The sequence below is a fragment of the Dipodomys ordii genome, unplaced genomic scaffold (assembly GCF_000151885.1).
Source record: "Dipodomys ordii isolate 6190 unplaced genomic scaffold, Dord_2.0 Scaffold237, whole genome shotgun sequence".
NCBI classification, from domain to species: Eukaryota; Metazoa; Chordata; class Mammalia; order Rodentia; family Heteromyidae; genus Dipodomys; species Dipodomys ordii.
The window spans coordinates 448,450-461,079 of record NW_012267453.1 but is presented as its reverse complement, the minus strand read 5'-3'; the positions used below and the strand labels follow the sequence as shown (position 1 = coordinate 461,079).

General features: G+C 37.7%; 1 protein-coding gene across 1 annotated transcript; it reads right to left on the bottom strand.

Annotated features, from left to right (window-relative positions):
* Nucleotides 1-804: 804 nt before the first annotated feature.
* LOC106000746 lies at nt 805-9,633 on the bottom strand. Its single transcript, XM_013036015.1, has 4 exons — nt 9,579-9,633; nt 9,119-9,460; nt 1,168-1,451; nt 805-867 (listed from the first exon to the last, which is right to left on the bottom strand). Exons 1-4 carry the CDS (start codon nt 9,631-9,633, stop codon nt 805-807), a joined length of 744 nt encoding a protein of 247 aa, XP_012891469.1.
* Nucleotides 9,634-12,630: the final 2,997 nt, after the last annotated feature.

Below are 12,630 nucleotides of genomic sequence, written 5' to 3'. Positions count from 1 at the left end.
TCCCTCTTCCTTCCTTGCTTCTTTTTTCCTTTCTTTCTGTTTTCTTTCTTTCTTTTTTGACATTATATTACTATGACATCCAGGCTATCCTTGATCATGTGACTTTCTCTGTAATAATTGTACCTGCAATATTAGAGTGACTCATGAACTAGTAAAAAGAAGCTGAGAGTTGCTGAGAGAAGCTCGTGAACAGGAATAGAGAAAGTATGATAGAAAGAGGACATGGCCTCTGTACCTTGAGGATAGAGTATATTAGTTCTGATTGAACTGAGAATCTAGATTCCAGAATGATATGAACATAGGCATACCTGAATAACATGATGTAGGAATACTGTCTCACATTTCTTTGGACTTTGAGCAAGCACAGTGGCCTTTTAATGTAAAGTCAAAATTCAAATTAATATATGAATATCAGTCTACATATGGAAGAGAGATAGATTTTTATCTATTCAGATATTTTTATTTTTGAAATGTTTCCAGCTACTAGTGTAAATAATTAATTAATTTAATTAACACCAATATGTTTTAAATTCATGATGTTGTAAACAGATGTTCTATTATTTGAGACATATTTTCCATCCTATTTGTTTAAGTGATTTTCAGTTATTGGGTCTCATAAAATTTCCCAGCGCAGTCTCAGGCTACACACTTCCTCATATGCTTCCCCCATATATTAGAATCCAGGCATGTGCCATCATGTCTTTTATTCCAGAAATATATCTTGTGACCTTTCTGGGATGTCATCAAACTCTGGTCCTCCTAATTTTGTCCTCCACATAGCTGAGATTATGATTGCAGGTAAGATCAATCACACTGAAAGTATTTCTTAAAATTCAGAACTATTTTCTTTGCAAGAGCTTTGTTTATCTAGAAAAAAAAGTGTAAAGTATGAAATTCCTAAGTGGTTCTTAGCTAGGAAGGAAAACACCAAATGATCCATCAGATTTTGCTGTACAAATACACAGACACACACACACACACACACTCCAGTTGTTGCATTTTCTTTCTTATAGTTTGAACACTTTTTACAAACAAATCTAGAAAGTGTTGATTGAAGTGAACAGTGGAAGTGACACATCTGGGACAGTGAACCTCAGTGAGCAGCTGTCTGAAGAATATTTTGTTTGAGGTAGAGCACTGTGATTGGAAACTTGTTATTCTCCTGACCATAGCAATTTGCAGCAGCTTCAGCCTCCCTGGATTTATGGTGAAATTGAAATCTGTCTCAGACCCACTGCCACTCAACTGGTTTTGGTACCCACTTTCCCTGTTGGATCCTGTATAGGTCAGAAGTTTTGGACTGTCCTTGTTTCTGTTGGTACCAATATATGAAACTCTCCAAATTTTATTATCAGCATTCTCCCTGGCTCTGCGGGTGATGGTAGCCATGTCTTGAAGAGACAGGGCCAGAGATGCAGGAATTTGAGTCAGTACAATGTCTCCAGTGGAGCCTGGAATGGAAATCATATGTCAAGAATGGCCACAGATGTACTGAGACCAAACCCAAAGTAGGCATATTGTATTAGTGACAGCTATAACTTATCAGGGCAGACACTTTAATAACAGAAAATTGAGCAACAAAGACTTGAATCAATCAGTTTGAGAACCCTGCAAATCAGAAAGCAACAATGGCCGTGATGAATGTGACTAACCCTTTCCTCCCACCTCACCTGGAGCCCAGAGCAGAACAGCCACACCAAGGAATCCTGTGATCCCATGTCCAACAGCGAGATTTGACAATGCTTTTCAGGTCTCAGAAACTGCCTCTAAAGAAGCTTTGAGGAACCTGCACTGTTATACAATGACACAATGTGCAAATAATTCAGAAAGGCTTGCCTTGATGTTTAAAGGAGACATAGGTTTTCCTTCACTCAATGGGAGTTGTGGCTAGACAAGACAAAAATAATATTGAATATTTTCTTGTGTAGCTCGAGTCTTTCCAGGAACTTGTGAATTTCTCTGTTGAAATTTTATTTCTACCTAAGATGCCTTGTGGGAGACCATGCCATGGTTGCCCTTCCACACATATGTCATTCAGAAATGCTTTGTATTCCCCAAATTGAAGTTGTCACAACATCTCAAGCAGTATATTCCAAAAGGAAGTAAGTAGAGTTTATAGAATAGTGAAATCACTCAGCTGGAGGAAGGAGAGGGAGGTTGTCTTCCTGAATAAATCTCCAGAACAGCATGTCTGCAAATGCCATCCAGAGCTGGAAAGTTTGGGAGGTGCGATTGTGCTACAGTAGTCAATCAGCTGGTGTTACCAATGAACAAGGAAGCCTTTCTGGGTTGCCAAGTCACTCACACAGTTAGACCAGCCTGGGTTACACAATGAGACAGGTAGGTTCCCAACCTGCATGAACTTACTTTACCTTCCTCTGGGTAAAGCAGACTTTCCTATCTGTTCAGATTTGAACCAAGATCTATTTTGCCCCTAGTTTTCCAATGATAGTGGAATCATTGCTGTGGTTCTTAATTTGAGTGAGAAATATCAGATCTATTCTTTTAGGCAGATCTTTGTTCTTACCAATGGAGGAATTAACTGAGGAACCTCAGGTTCTCCAATAGATCGACAAGATGATAAAAAAAATCATTGGATAGTGTTATGTAATCAAGGAGATTTATTTTAGACCAGGGAGTTAATGAAAAGTTATATCTAGAAATATGATTTGGGAGTTAAAGGATACAACAAATTCACCAAGAATCAATTATACATTATACTTGTGGACAATAGTATTTGTCTGTTTAATGGGAAATATGTAGCTTACTTAATAAATTCATGGGAAATATTTCATTCAACTACAAAAGTTATGGAGTATTTCATTGTCAGGTGTTTGTGACTTTAGAATGAATGTATTTCTAGCTATTCATGAGGCTGCAATCAGAGGAGTTATGTTTGATACCAGACCCAAAAGGAACGTGAGATTCTTATCTCCAATAAACTGCCAAAAGCCAGAAGTGGAGCTGTGACTCTCAAGGAAGAATGCTAGCTTAGCATAAAACTTAGGGACAGAACAACGGCTCTTGTTAATAGCCATTCTAACTGGGGTGAGGTGGTATCTCAGTGTTGTTTTGATTTGAATTTTTTATAGCTAGAGAAGTTGAACATTTCTTCATGTGTATATGGGCCATCCTTCTTTCCTCTTCAGAAAAGTTTCTTTGTAAGTCTTTAACCCACTTATTCATTTGGCAGTTGTTTCTTTGAGGGTTTATTGTTGGGAAATTTAATTTTTTTGAGTTCCAATTATATTTTAAATACGAGACCCTTGTCCCTTGTATGGCTAGTGAAGATCTTCTCCCAATCCGTGGGCTTTCTATTGATCTTGATAGCTATGTCCTTTGCTATGCAGAAACTCTGCAATTTCATGCAATCCCATTTGTCCAACTTTTCTTTGATTTGTTGTGCTTTTGGGTCTCTATTAAGAAATTTTCGGCCTGTGCCAAGGAAACTTAGGGTTTCTACTATTCTGTCCTGTAATGTTTTCAGAGTGTCTGCTATGACTCTGAGGTCTTTGATCCATTTGGATTTGATTCTGGACAGGGTAATATATAAGGATCTAGCTTTATTTTTCTACAAGTGAATAACCATTTTTGCCAGCACCATTTACTGAATAGGATGTCTTTCTTCCACTGTATTTTTTTAGATCTCTTATCGAAGATTAGATGGCTACTGGTCTGTGGGTTCATTTCTGGATTTTCATACTATCCTATCATCAGGTCTTTTCTTGAAACCAAGGTCTCTGCAGTAACCAAACTGTTTTGAATACTATGGCTTTTTAGTAGAGTTTAAATTTGGTATTGATATTCCTCCATCACTGTCCTTTGTGTTAAGTAGCATTTTTGCTTTTCCGGGTCATGGCTAAAATCAAGAACTCCAATAATAATAGATGCTTTAGGGGATGTGGACAGAACGGAACCTTACTGCATTGTTGGTGGGAGTGTAAACTTGTTCAACCACTTTGGAAAGTAGTGTGGATGTTCCTCAAAAGACTCCACATAGAGCTCCCCTATGACCCAGCAATCCCACTTTTGGGCATTTACCAAATGACCACAAACAAAGCCATACTAAATCTAACAGCATAACTATGTTTACTGCAGCATTATTTCCATAACTAAGATATGGAACCAACACAAATGCCTCTCAGTAGATGAATGGATCAACAGAATGTGGTATATATACTCAATGGAATTCTATGCTTCCATCAGAAATGATTACATTGCCCCATATGTTAGGAAATGAAAAGACTTCCAAAAAATATACTAAGTGAAGTAAGCCAGGCACAAATATACTTAGGTCCCATGGTTTTTCTTATTTGCAATTACTAGTATATGTCTGAGACAAGCAGAAAAGATCAGATAAGATGATAAGCAAAATAACCCCCAAGATATGGACACAAGTACTTTTTTCTTTCTTTCTATTGCTTCTCACATATTTATAAGGTACCCTCTGGTTTTTTTGTTACTTTGTATGTCCCTCCCCCATGTTATAACCTGTTTTCACTATATTTGATATTTATATAATTTGGGGATGGGAAGAGTTAAAACAAATTTTTAAAGCAAGTATACAGGTTGATCCATTTCAACAATGTGATGTACAAGCGAACTTTACAATTTAGGAGGGAGGTGGGGAGGTGGGTTTGGAGTGTGTGTGGGAGTGTAGTTGAGGTGATGGGAGAGAAGGGATGGTAGAGGAAAATCAAAGGAGGAGGCAAAAATGCTTGATCAGAAATGTACTCATTATCCTGCTCATGTAGCTGTAACCCCTTCTTTGAACAGTATTCTCACAATAAAAAAAAACTTATTTTTAAAAAAATTACCTGTAATTCAATGAAAATGAATACACATCACCAAGAAACCTGTGGGACATGGCAAAAGGAGTCTTGAGGGACAAATTTATTGCTCTCAGTGCACACATAAAAAAATTTGAGACTCCATTTGTAATAGCCCTTCAAAAAATAAAATACCTACGAATTAACTTAACAAAAGAAGTGAAGGACCTCTATGATGAAAACTTTAAAATCTTGGAAAAAGGAAATCAAAACAGAACTTAGAAAATTGCAAAACCTCCCATGATCCTGGATTGGAAAGATTAACATCATGAAAATGGCAATACTTCTCAAAGCTATCTACAAATTCATTGCGATACCTATCAAAATTCCAACCTCATTCTTCAAGGAAATAGAAGAGGCAATCCAAAAGTTCATATGGAACAATAAAAGACCCCGAATAGCAAAAACGCTCCTCAACGGAAAGAACACTGATGGAGCAATATCAACACCAAATGTCAAACTCTATTATAAAGCCATAGTAATCAAAACAGCTTGGTACTGGCATAAGAACAGACCTCAAGACCAATGGAACAGAATTGAAAACCCAGAAATGAACCCGCAGACCTATAGCCAACTAATCTTCGATAAGGGAGCTAAAATAATAGAATGGAAGAAAGACAGCCTCTTCAGTAAGTGGTGCTGGCAAAATTGTTTAACTATGTGTAGAAAACTAAAGCTAGATGCTTATATATCACCCTGCACCAGAATCAACTCCAAATGGATCAAAGACCTCGGAGTCAAAGCACACACTGTGAAAACATTACAGGATGGAATAGGAGAAACCTTAGGCCTCCTTGGCTCAGGCTGAAATTTTCTTAATAGAGACATGGAAACACAACAAATCAAAGAAAGGTTGAACAAATGGGATTGCATGAAGTTGCAGAGCATTTGCATGGCAAAGGACATCGCTAGCAAGATCAAAAGAAAGTCTCCAGACTGGGAGATCTTCACTAGCCATACAACGGACAAGGGTCTCATATCTAAAATGTACTTGGAACTCAAAAAATTAAATCCCCCAACAACAAATTCTCAAGGAAACAACTCATATCTAAAATATACTTGGAACTTAACAAATTAAATCCCCCAACAACAAATTCTCAAGGAAACAACTGCCTAATAAGTAAGTGGGCTAAAGACTTGAAGAGAAACTTCTCTGAAGAAGAAAGAAGGAAGGCCAATAGACACATGAAGAAATACTCAACCTCCCTAGCCATAAAAGAAATGCAAATCAAAACACCATTGAGATACCACCTCACCCCAGTTAGAATGGGTATAATCAAGAACTCTAACAACAACAGATGCTGGAGGGGATGTGGACAGAAGGGAACCTTACTTCATTGTTGGTGGTAGTGTAAACTTGTTCAACCACTTTGGAAAGCAGTATGGAGGTTCCTGAAAAGACTTCACATAGAGCTCCCTTATGACCCAGCAATCCCACTTTTGGGTATTTACCCAAATGTTTACAAACAAGAATACAGTAAAGCTACCAGCACAACTATGTTTATTGCAGCATTATTTACCATAGCTAAGATATGGAACCAACCCCGATGCCCCTCAGCAAATGAATGGATCAAAAAAATTTAGTATATACACACAATGGAATTCTATATCTCCATCAGAAAGAATGGCATTGCCCCATTCGTTAGGAAATGGAAAGCCTTGGAAAACAATATATTAAGTGAAGTAAGCCAGGCCCAAAGAAACATAGGTCCCATGGATTTCCTTATTTGCAATTACTAGTATATGTCTGAGACAAGTAGAAATTGTCAGATAAATTGATATTAGTCTCATTGAACCCCATGATGAGGACTCAAATGGTTTTTCTTTCTTGCTATTGTTTCTAACATATTTACAAAATGATTACTTTGTTGTTTGTATGTCCCTCCCTCACGGTGTAACCCCAGTTTTCACTGTTTTTGATGTTGGTATAATTTGTGGAGGGGAAGATAAATAACAAATTGTTTAAATGGGGATACAGGTGGACCCATTGCATCAATGAGATGTACAAGACATTATGTTGAAAAATGAACTTTCCAACTTTGGCCAAGGAGGAGGGGAGGAGAGGGGAAGGGGGGAGATGGGAAAGGATGGGAAGGGGAAACAAAGGAGAAGGCAACAATGTTTGATAAGAAATGTACTCATTATCTTGTCCATGGAACTGTAACTTCTATGTATGGTATTTTCACAATAAAAAAATTAACAATAACAAAAAAGGAAAATGAGTTCTGTTAATGTTAAGTACAATGACTTTCATCCATTGTAATATGGAATCCAATTGAAACAGGACTAAGGACAGGTTGCATAGTCCCAGAGTACTGTGTACTGGTCTCCTCTCTGGGGATGATGCAAGTACTCTATTCAAGATTCAGAGCTCGGGAATCCATGTGACCTGCGGTTTAGATCCAGTGAATGTGTCTCTAACCACTGTCCATGTTTGCCTGTGGGTGTTTGTAGAACTTGTCTCAAGACCTGATTCTTTTCTAATATCTTACTGGCCTTGTACATTCTCAAGAGCTTTCTAGAGAGAGTCTCTTTGCAATCCCAGTGATATGTATAAACATCTATTGACTGTACAGTTCATAAAAAATTAGGACTGCAGTAGAAACCTCTCTTTTAAGTCTAGCTAGATCTCAACTTATATCTGTTTACAATAGGTGGGGCTCAAAGTGGTACCTGGTATATGATCATGAAAGAAAGGGAAATCTTGAATCCTTCCTAACCCAAGTTCATCCTGGATTTTAAATTTCAGTGAATATTTGTGAAAAGATCCAAACTCATTCTTCCATACTATGAGAAAAAAAGTCTGAAGTTGAAAGTGCATTGCCAGCCCTATTCAGGTACAAGCATGCTACCTGTCTGAAAAATAAAAATGGATGAGAAATGACTGATGGGTAGGAGTCAGGAAGCTTCAACAAAATAAATATATTCTCTACTTTGTCACTCAATATATTAAACAATTCCCATCCTATTATTGCTAGAATCTGTGTAGTTTTAAATGCATTTTTTGTCTGCTTCTCTTTTTGAATTTGCATTGAAAGCATATTGATTAAAAGAATATTGACATAAAATAGACCATATTTTATAAGCTTTACATTTATATGAATTACATATTTTAAAATTCTAAAACCTTTTATAGGTGAATGAGAGCTGTGGAATGAGATTTTTCCTCACAAGAGTTTGTACCTTTGATTCTGCTAGATTGATCCATGGGAGAGAGCACCAAATTAGTCCTCTCTGCTTCTGAAGTACTCTGAAGCCAAGTTCAACACTGCTGATGTGGTGCTGGTCCTGGTTCCTTCTCCCTCCTGGTCTTTGGCTCTGTGAGGATGCCAATAGAAGGCCATTGTGTCAGAACTCATCTTTATCTTCTTTTCTGAGTCCATTATTCATGACAAACAAACTGGGCTGAGAATTGTGCTATGATGTGAGGCCTCTTAATTCCTCCTATTACATTCACAATTCTGAGCACACACTTCAGAGCCTGCACGAGCTTCTTGAATCACTAACTCTCAAAAAGTGTGCTCACTTTTTTTTATATTATCTCATTTCTTCCTTGTCCTTGAGATCATCTTGCTCTTGTATTTTTATGTTTTTCCTGAGGAACAGTAATAGACACCTTTTCTAACAAATGGAAATTAAGTTGAAGACGACAGAATTGCCAATAGAATTGGAGGTCTTTATTATCCATACAGTTGATTCCTGACTCAGGTGGACACCAGCTGGTATATTGACATCAACCAAAACTAGTAAAGCTCCTAAGCTTCTGATCTAGGTTGGCTTGAATGAGGCAGGGGTTAGGATATTTATAACAGTTGAAGGACCATCTATAGAAATGTTTTGTTCTGTAAGCTGGATATTTGTGAAGTAAGAAATTGAAATATCACTTAACAGAGTTGTATTTGGAGAGGAAAGGAAGACACTGACTTGCAGAAGATCAGTGGCCAATATAAATTGTATTGTAGATTCTTTAATACATCAATTCAGAAAACCACAAAGATCATTTTTATTTGAGCAGTTTTTTTAATTTCTATGAAGAAACTAATTGAAAATGACCTATTTTATAATTTAGTGAAGTGGAATGTCCAAAATAATTGATGGGGACTCCTCATATATAAGAATTTGTTTCAACTATTAAATCAGACTCAGTACCATGGGTATTTTGCTGGGGCTAAGAACAACAGAATGCTATATTTCAGACAATTCTTCCTTTAGAATTTGGCTGCATCAGACTAGCAGTGTCAACACGTAGAACAACTAGGCAAAGCAGCTAAAGCAGGCCAACATCTCACTTCTGCTTTCCTGGGAGGTTTTGATAATGGCTTGTATCACTGTGGGAGGGTAATTAATACACTGTTGACAGTAATAAGTGGCAAAATCTTCAGGCTGAAGGCTGCTGATGGTGAGAGTATAATCTGTCTCATATCCACTTCCACTGAATCTGGATGGGACCCCAGAGGCCAAATTTGAAGTGTAATAGATCAGGAGCTTTGGGGCATTCCCTGGTTTCTGCTGATACCAGTTTAATACCCTGCTAATACCCTGACTGGCTTTACAGGAGATGGTGATTGTGTCTCCTGGAGAAGCGGACAGGGCAGAAGGAGACTGGGACATCTGGATGTCACATCTGGCACCTGGCATTAGAAACATAAAAGCAAATAGCCACATTATTAGTCATGTTATGACAGGACATCACTGAAGCTGCAGGCATCACTGACCACACAAGGTGAGAGAAGTATTATCCTTCCTTACCTGGGAGGCAGAGCAGCAGGAGCCCCAGGAGATGAGTAGCAGTCTTCATGTCCATGCTGTGTGCTGACTGGGACTGACTGCTGCACAGGTGTGAACAGCTTATTATGAAGTCATTGTGGCAGTAGGATGTGATCTAGTCAAATGCAAATCAGCAGGGCTGGACAAAGATGATAAAGCTCTAAGACTGGCTCATCTCAGGAAATCATCATAGGTCTATGGTAACCATGTGTCTTAGTTTTAGACTAGAGAATATGATTCATTCAAACAGGATAAGTCACAATTAATCTGCTGTCCTGTGCATAGACCTGTTGGTGCTAGCAGGGATGAGGACCTGCTTTTCTTGTGTGTCCTAATTTTAATTCTCTGTAATGAATCTAGAAAGGGATAAGATAAAGGCAAAATGAATGTTTTATAGTCCATATATGGAGAATAGAGTTTCTGGACATTTTAAACTGGTTTAATAACTTTATGCATTGGAACATTCTCACTGCCATAGCAAGAGATATAAGCTGTTTTTATGTCTCAGTCTGTTCCAACACACACATATAACCATAAAATAAAATGTGGATTCTCATTGGGCCCCAATGGCTCACACCTGTAATCCTAGCTACTCAAGAGGCTGAGATCTGAGGATCGTGGATCATAGCTAGTCTGGACAGGAAATTCTGTGAGAATCCTATCTCCAATTAACCACCAGAAAAATGGAAGTGTCACTGTGGCTCAACTAGTAATGCGCTAGCCTTGAGCTGAGGGGCTCAGGGATAGCACCTAGGCCCAGAGTTCAAGCCCCTCGACCAGCCTTTCCCCCAACCCCAGAAATGTGGATTCTCCTTAAGATCAGGTATAAAGCTGAGGCAAACTTTCCCTTATTTGGCTTTACTATGTAAATTATATAAACATTTAAAGCAAGGGAAGCAATTATAACAATGTCCTAAGTAAGCTATGTCCCATAGTTTGATGGCTAAGGGGCTGAATCAGAAGCTTGTTGCTACCAGAAAAAAAACAAAATTACCTCAGTATTTGTGATATGCCACTGTCTCTAGCTAGACGTTTTAATCTTGGACTTAAAACCACATGTTATCAATGTACATGCTATGTTTAATAATCTTACAATGACATACAATAATTCAAAAAGCAAGGCAATTAATTTATCCAAAATCTGCTTCTTCATGTGGAATACTAATAATTAAGAAGCATGTAGTCTCACATGGAAGGTGATCTGAACCAAATCAGTGAGTAAGAGAAAGGACATTGAGACAATGGCTTTATATAACATATTGTTTCTTTCTCATTGGGCTTCCAGTGTTATGATATATTCTCTGGGTCTTCATTATGTTCTCACCCTTGCAAATACATAGGATGATACCCAGATTCTTCCTTTCTGTCTGTGAATATTAGCAATCTCGAAGCTAGATCAGGTCAGAGAAGTTGTCTGTAACATGTATTGAGGAGAGCAAGGCAGACTGATAGCTGATTCTCCTAACCAAAAAATTGCTTTGGGCCATAGGCGTGTGAGAGCTTTTTCTACCTGTGAAGAGAATAAATTTCTACTATCTCGAACTTCCACAGACTGACTCTGGTGTTCAGATGTCTGCAGGTGAAGGGCCTAGAGCAATCACTGGCTAAATATATCAAGAGCCTATTGTTACAAGGTTGCCAGTCCTACCCCTAATGATCTTCACTGGATACTGGTGTGTAAATCCTGCCACCTGCTGGAAGGAATGGTCAAAATGAGGACAGCTTGGTTTTGGTCTAAGTCAGAGCCCAAGAGAAAACAATGTATAGATGGTTTATGAAAAGGCAGCATTGGGATATGATAAATCATACAGGATTCTAAATATCTACACAAAGTCAGACCAAAAGAGAATACTCTTAGGAGAGAAACAATTAGAATGTCTACATGCCTCTTCATATTTATATAAAATACATGTAAATATTCATATATTTCTAAATGAACTCAATGATACAGAACAAAAGATCTATCTTTCTTTTAATTTTTGGATGATTCTGTTTATTCATCTAAGTTGAATTCAAGTGCACATGCTCAGGAGTATTGAGGGAATACTGAATTGTATAGAATTTGAGGTAATAATTGTGAATAGGGGCAGCAGGGGAGCTCACTGGACATGCATGGAAGTGAACTATACAAGTTTATATATTTCATAGGTGGAGACGTGAGGGCGGGACAGGGAGAGAGTGAGGGAACAGAAGAGATAGTACAAAATTATCTCATTATCCATTATCACTGTACTCATCTGACTCCTATAATTATAATCCCTCTGTAATTCACCTTAATATCACAATAAAATAAATATTTTTAAAAGGTCAGTAATACTTATAAACCTTGTGAAAAATGGAGAAAAACATAATGGAAAGACACAATTTCCCAATGTATTAAATATTTGACATAAGCAACTTTTCAAATAAATCTGAGAGATATGTAAATTAAGTCATAAAAATTAATTGCCATGAATATAAAAAAGAATAGCTATTATTGGGAATGCTGCCCACTGTGGGTGGTCATTACCTTAAGGAGGAATTCTTTACCTATTTTCATACACATACAAAATACATATACAGAAACATATATAGAGGCTCTTAAGATGTTATAGAAGGTTGACTACAAGGTTTTAAAAAATTCAAGCATAGAGTGAAAATTATGCTAAACATTATCATTACATCTAGATAAATCCATTGTAGGTTGGATATATTATTGGTCAAAAATGTGTATAATACAAGTTGAGTGCCAGTGGCTTGTATTACAATCGCCTGAATGGCGTATAATGTTATCTACTCAGGAAGTTCAGATCTGAGGATCACTGTTCAAAGCCAGCCCAGGCAGGAAAGTCTGTGAGACTCTCATCTCCAATAAACCACTTAGAAAACCAAAGTAGCTCTATGGCTAAAGTGGTAGAGAGCTAGCCTTGAGCTGAACAGCTGAGGGAGAGGACCCAGGCCAAGTGCAAGCCCCACAAATGACAAAAAATATGCATCTCTTACAAATATCCTGCAGAACCATTTTAGGTAGCCATGCTACCTTACATGCCTCTGA

Excerpts from the sequence above, each read along its gene's own strand:
- LOC106000746 (XM_013036015.1), bottom strand. The coding sequence starts at position 9,633 with ATGGACATGAAGACTGCTACTCATCTCCTGGGGCTCCTGCTGCTCTGC. Across the intron at positions 9,461-9,578 it reads CCTGCTGCTCTGCCTCCCAG|GTGCCAGATGTGACATCCAG; the intron begins GTAAGGAAGGAT and ends TTCTAATGCCAG. Across the intron at positions 868-1,167 it reads AGCTGCTGCAAATTGCTATG|ATAAACAAAGCTCTTGCAAA; the intron begins GTCAGGAGAATA and ends TTTTTTTTCTAG.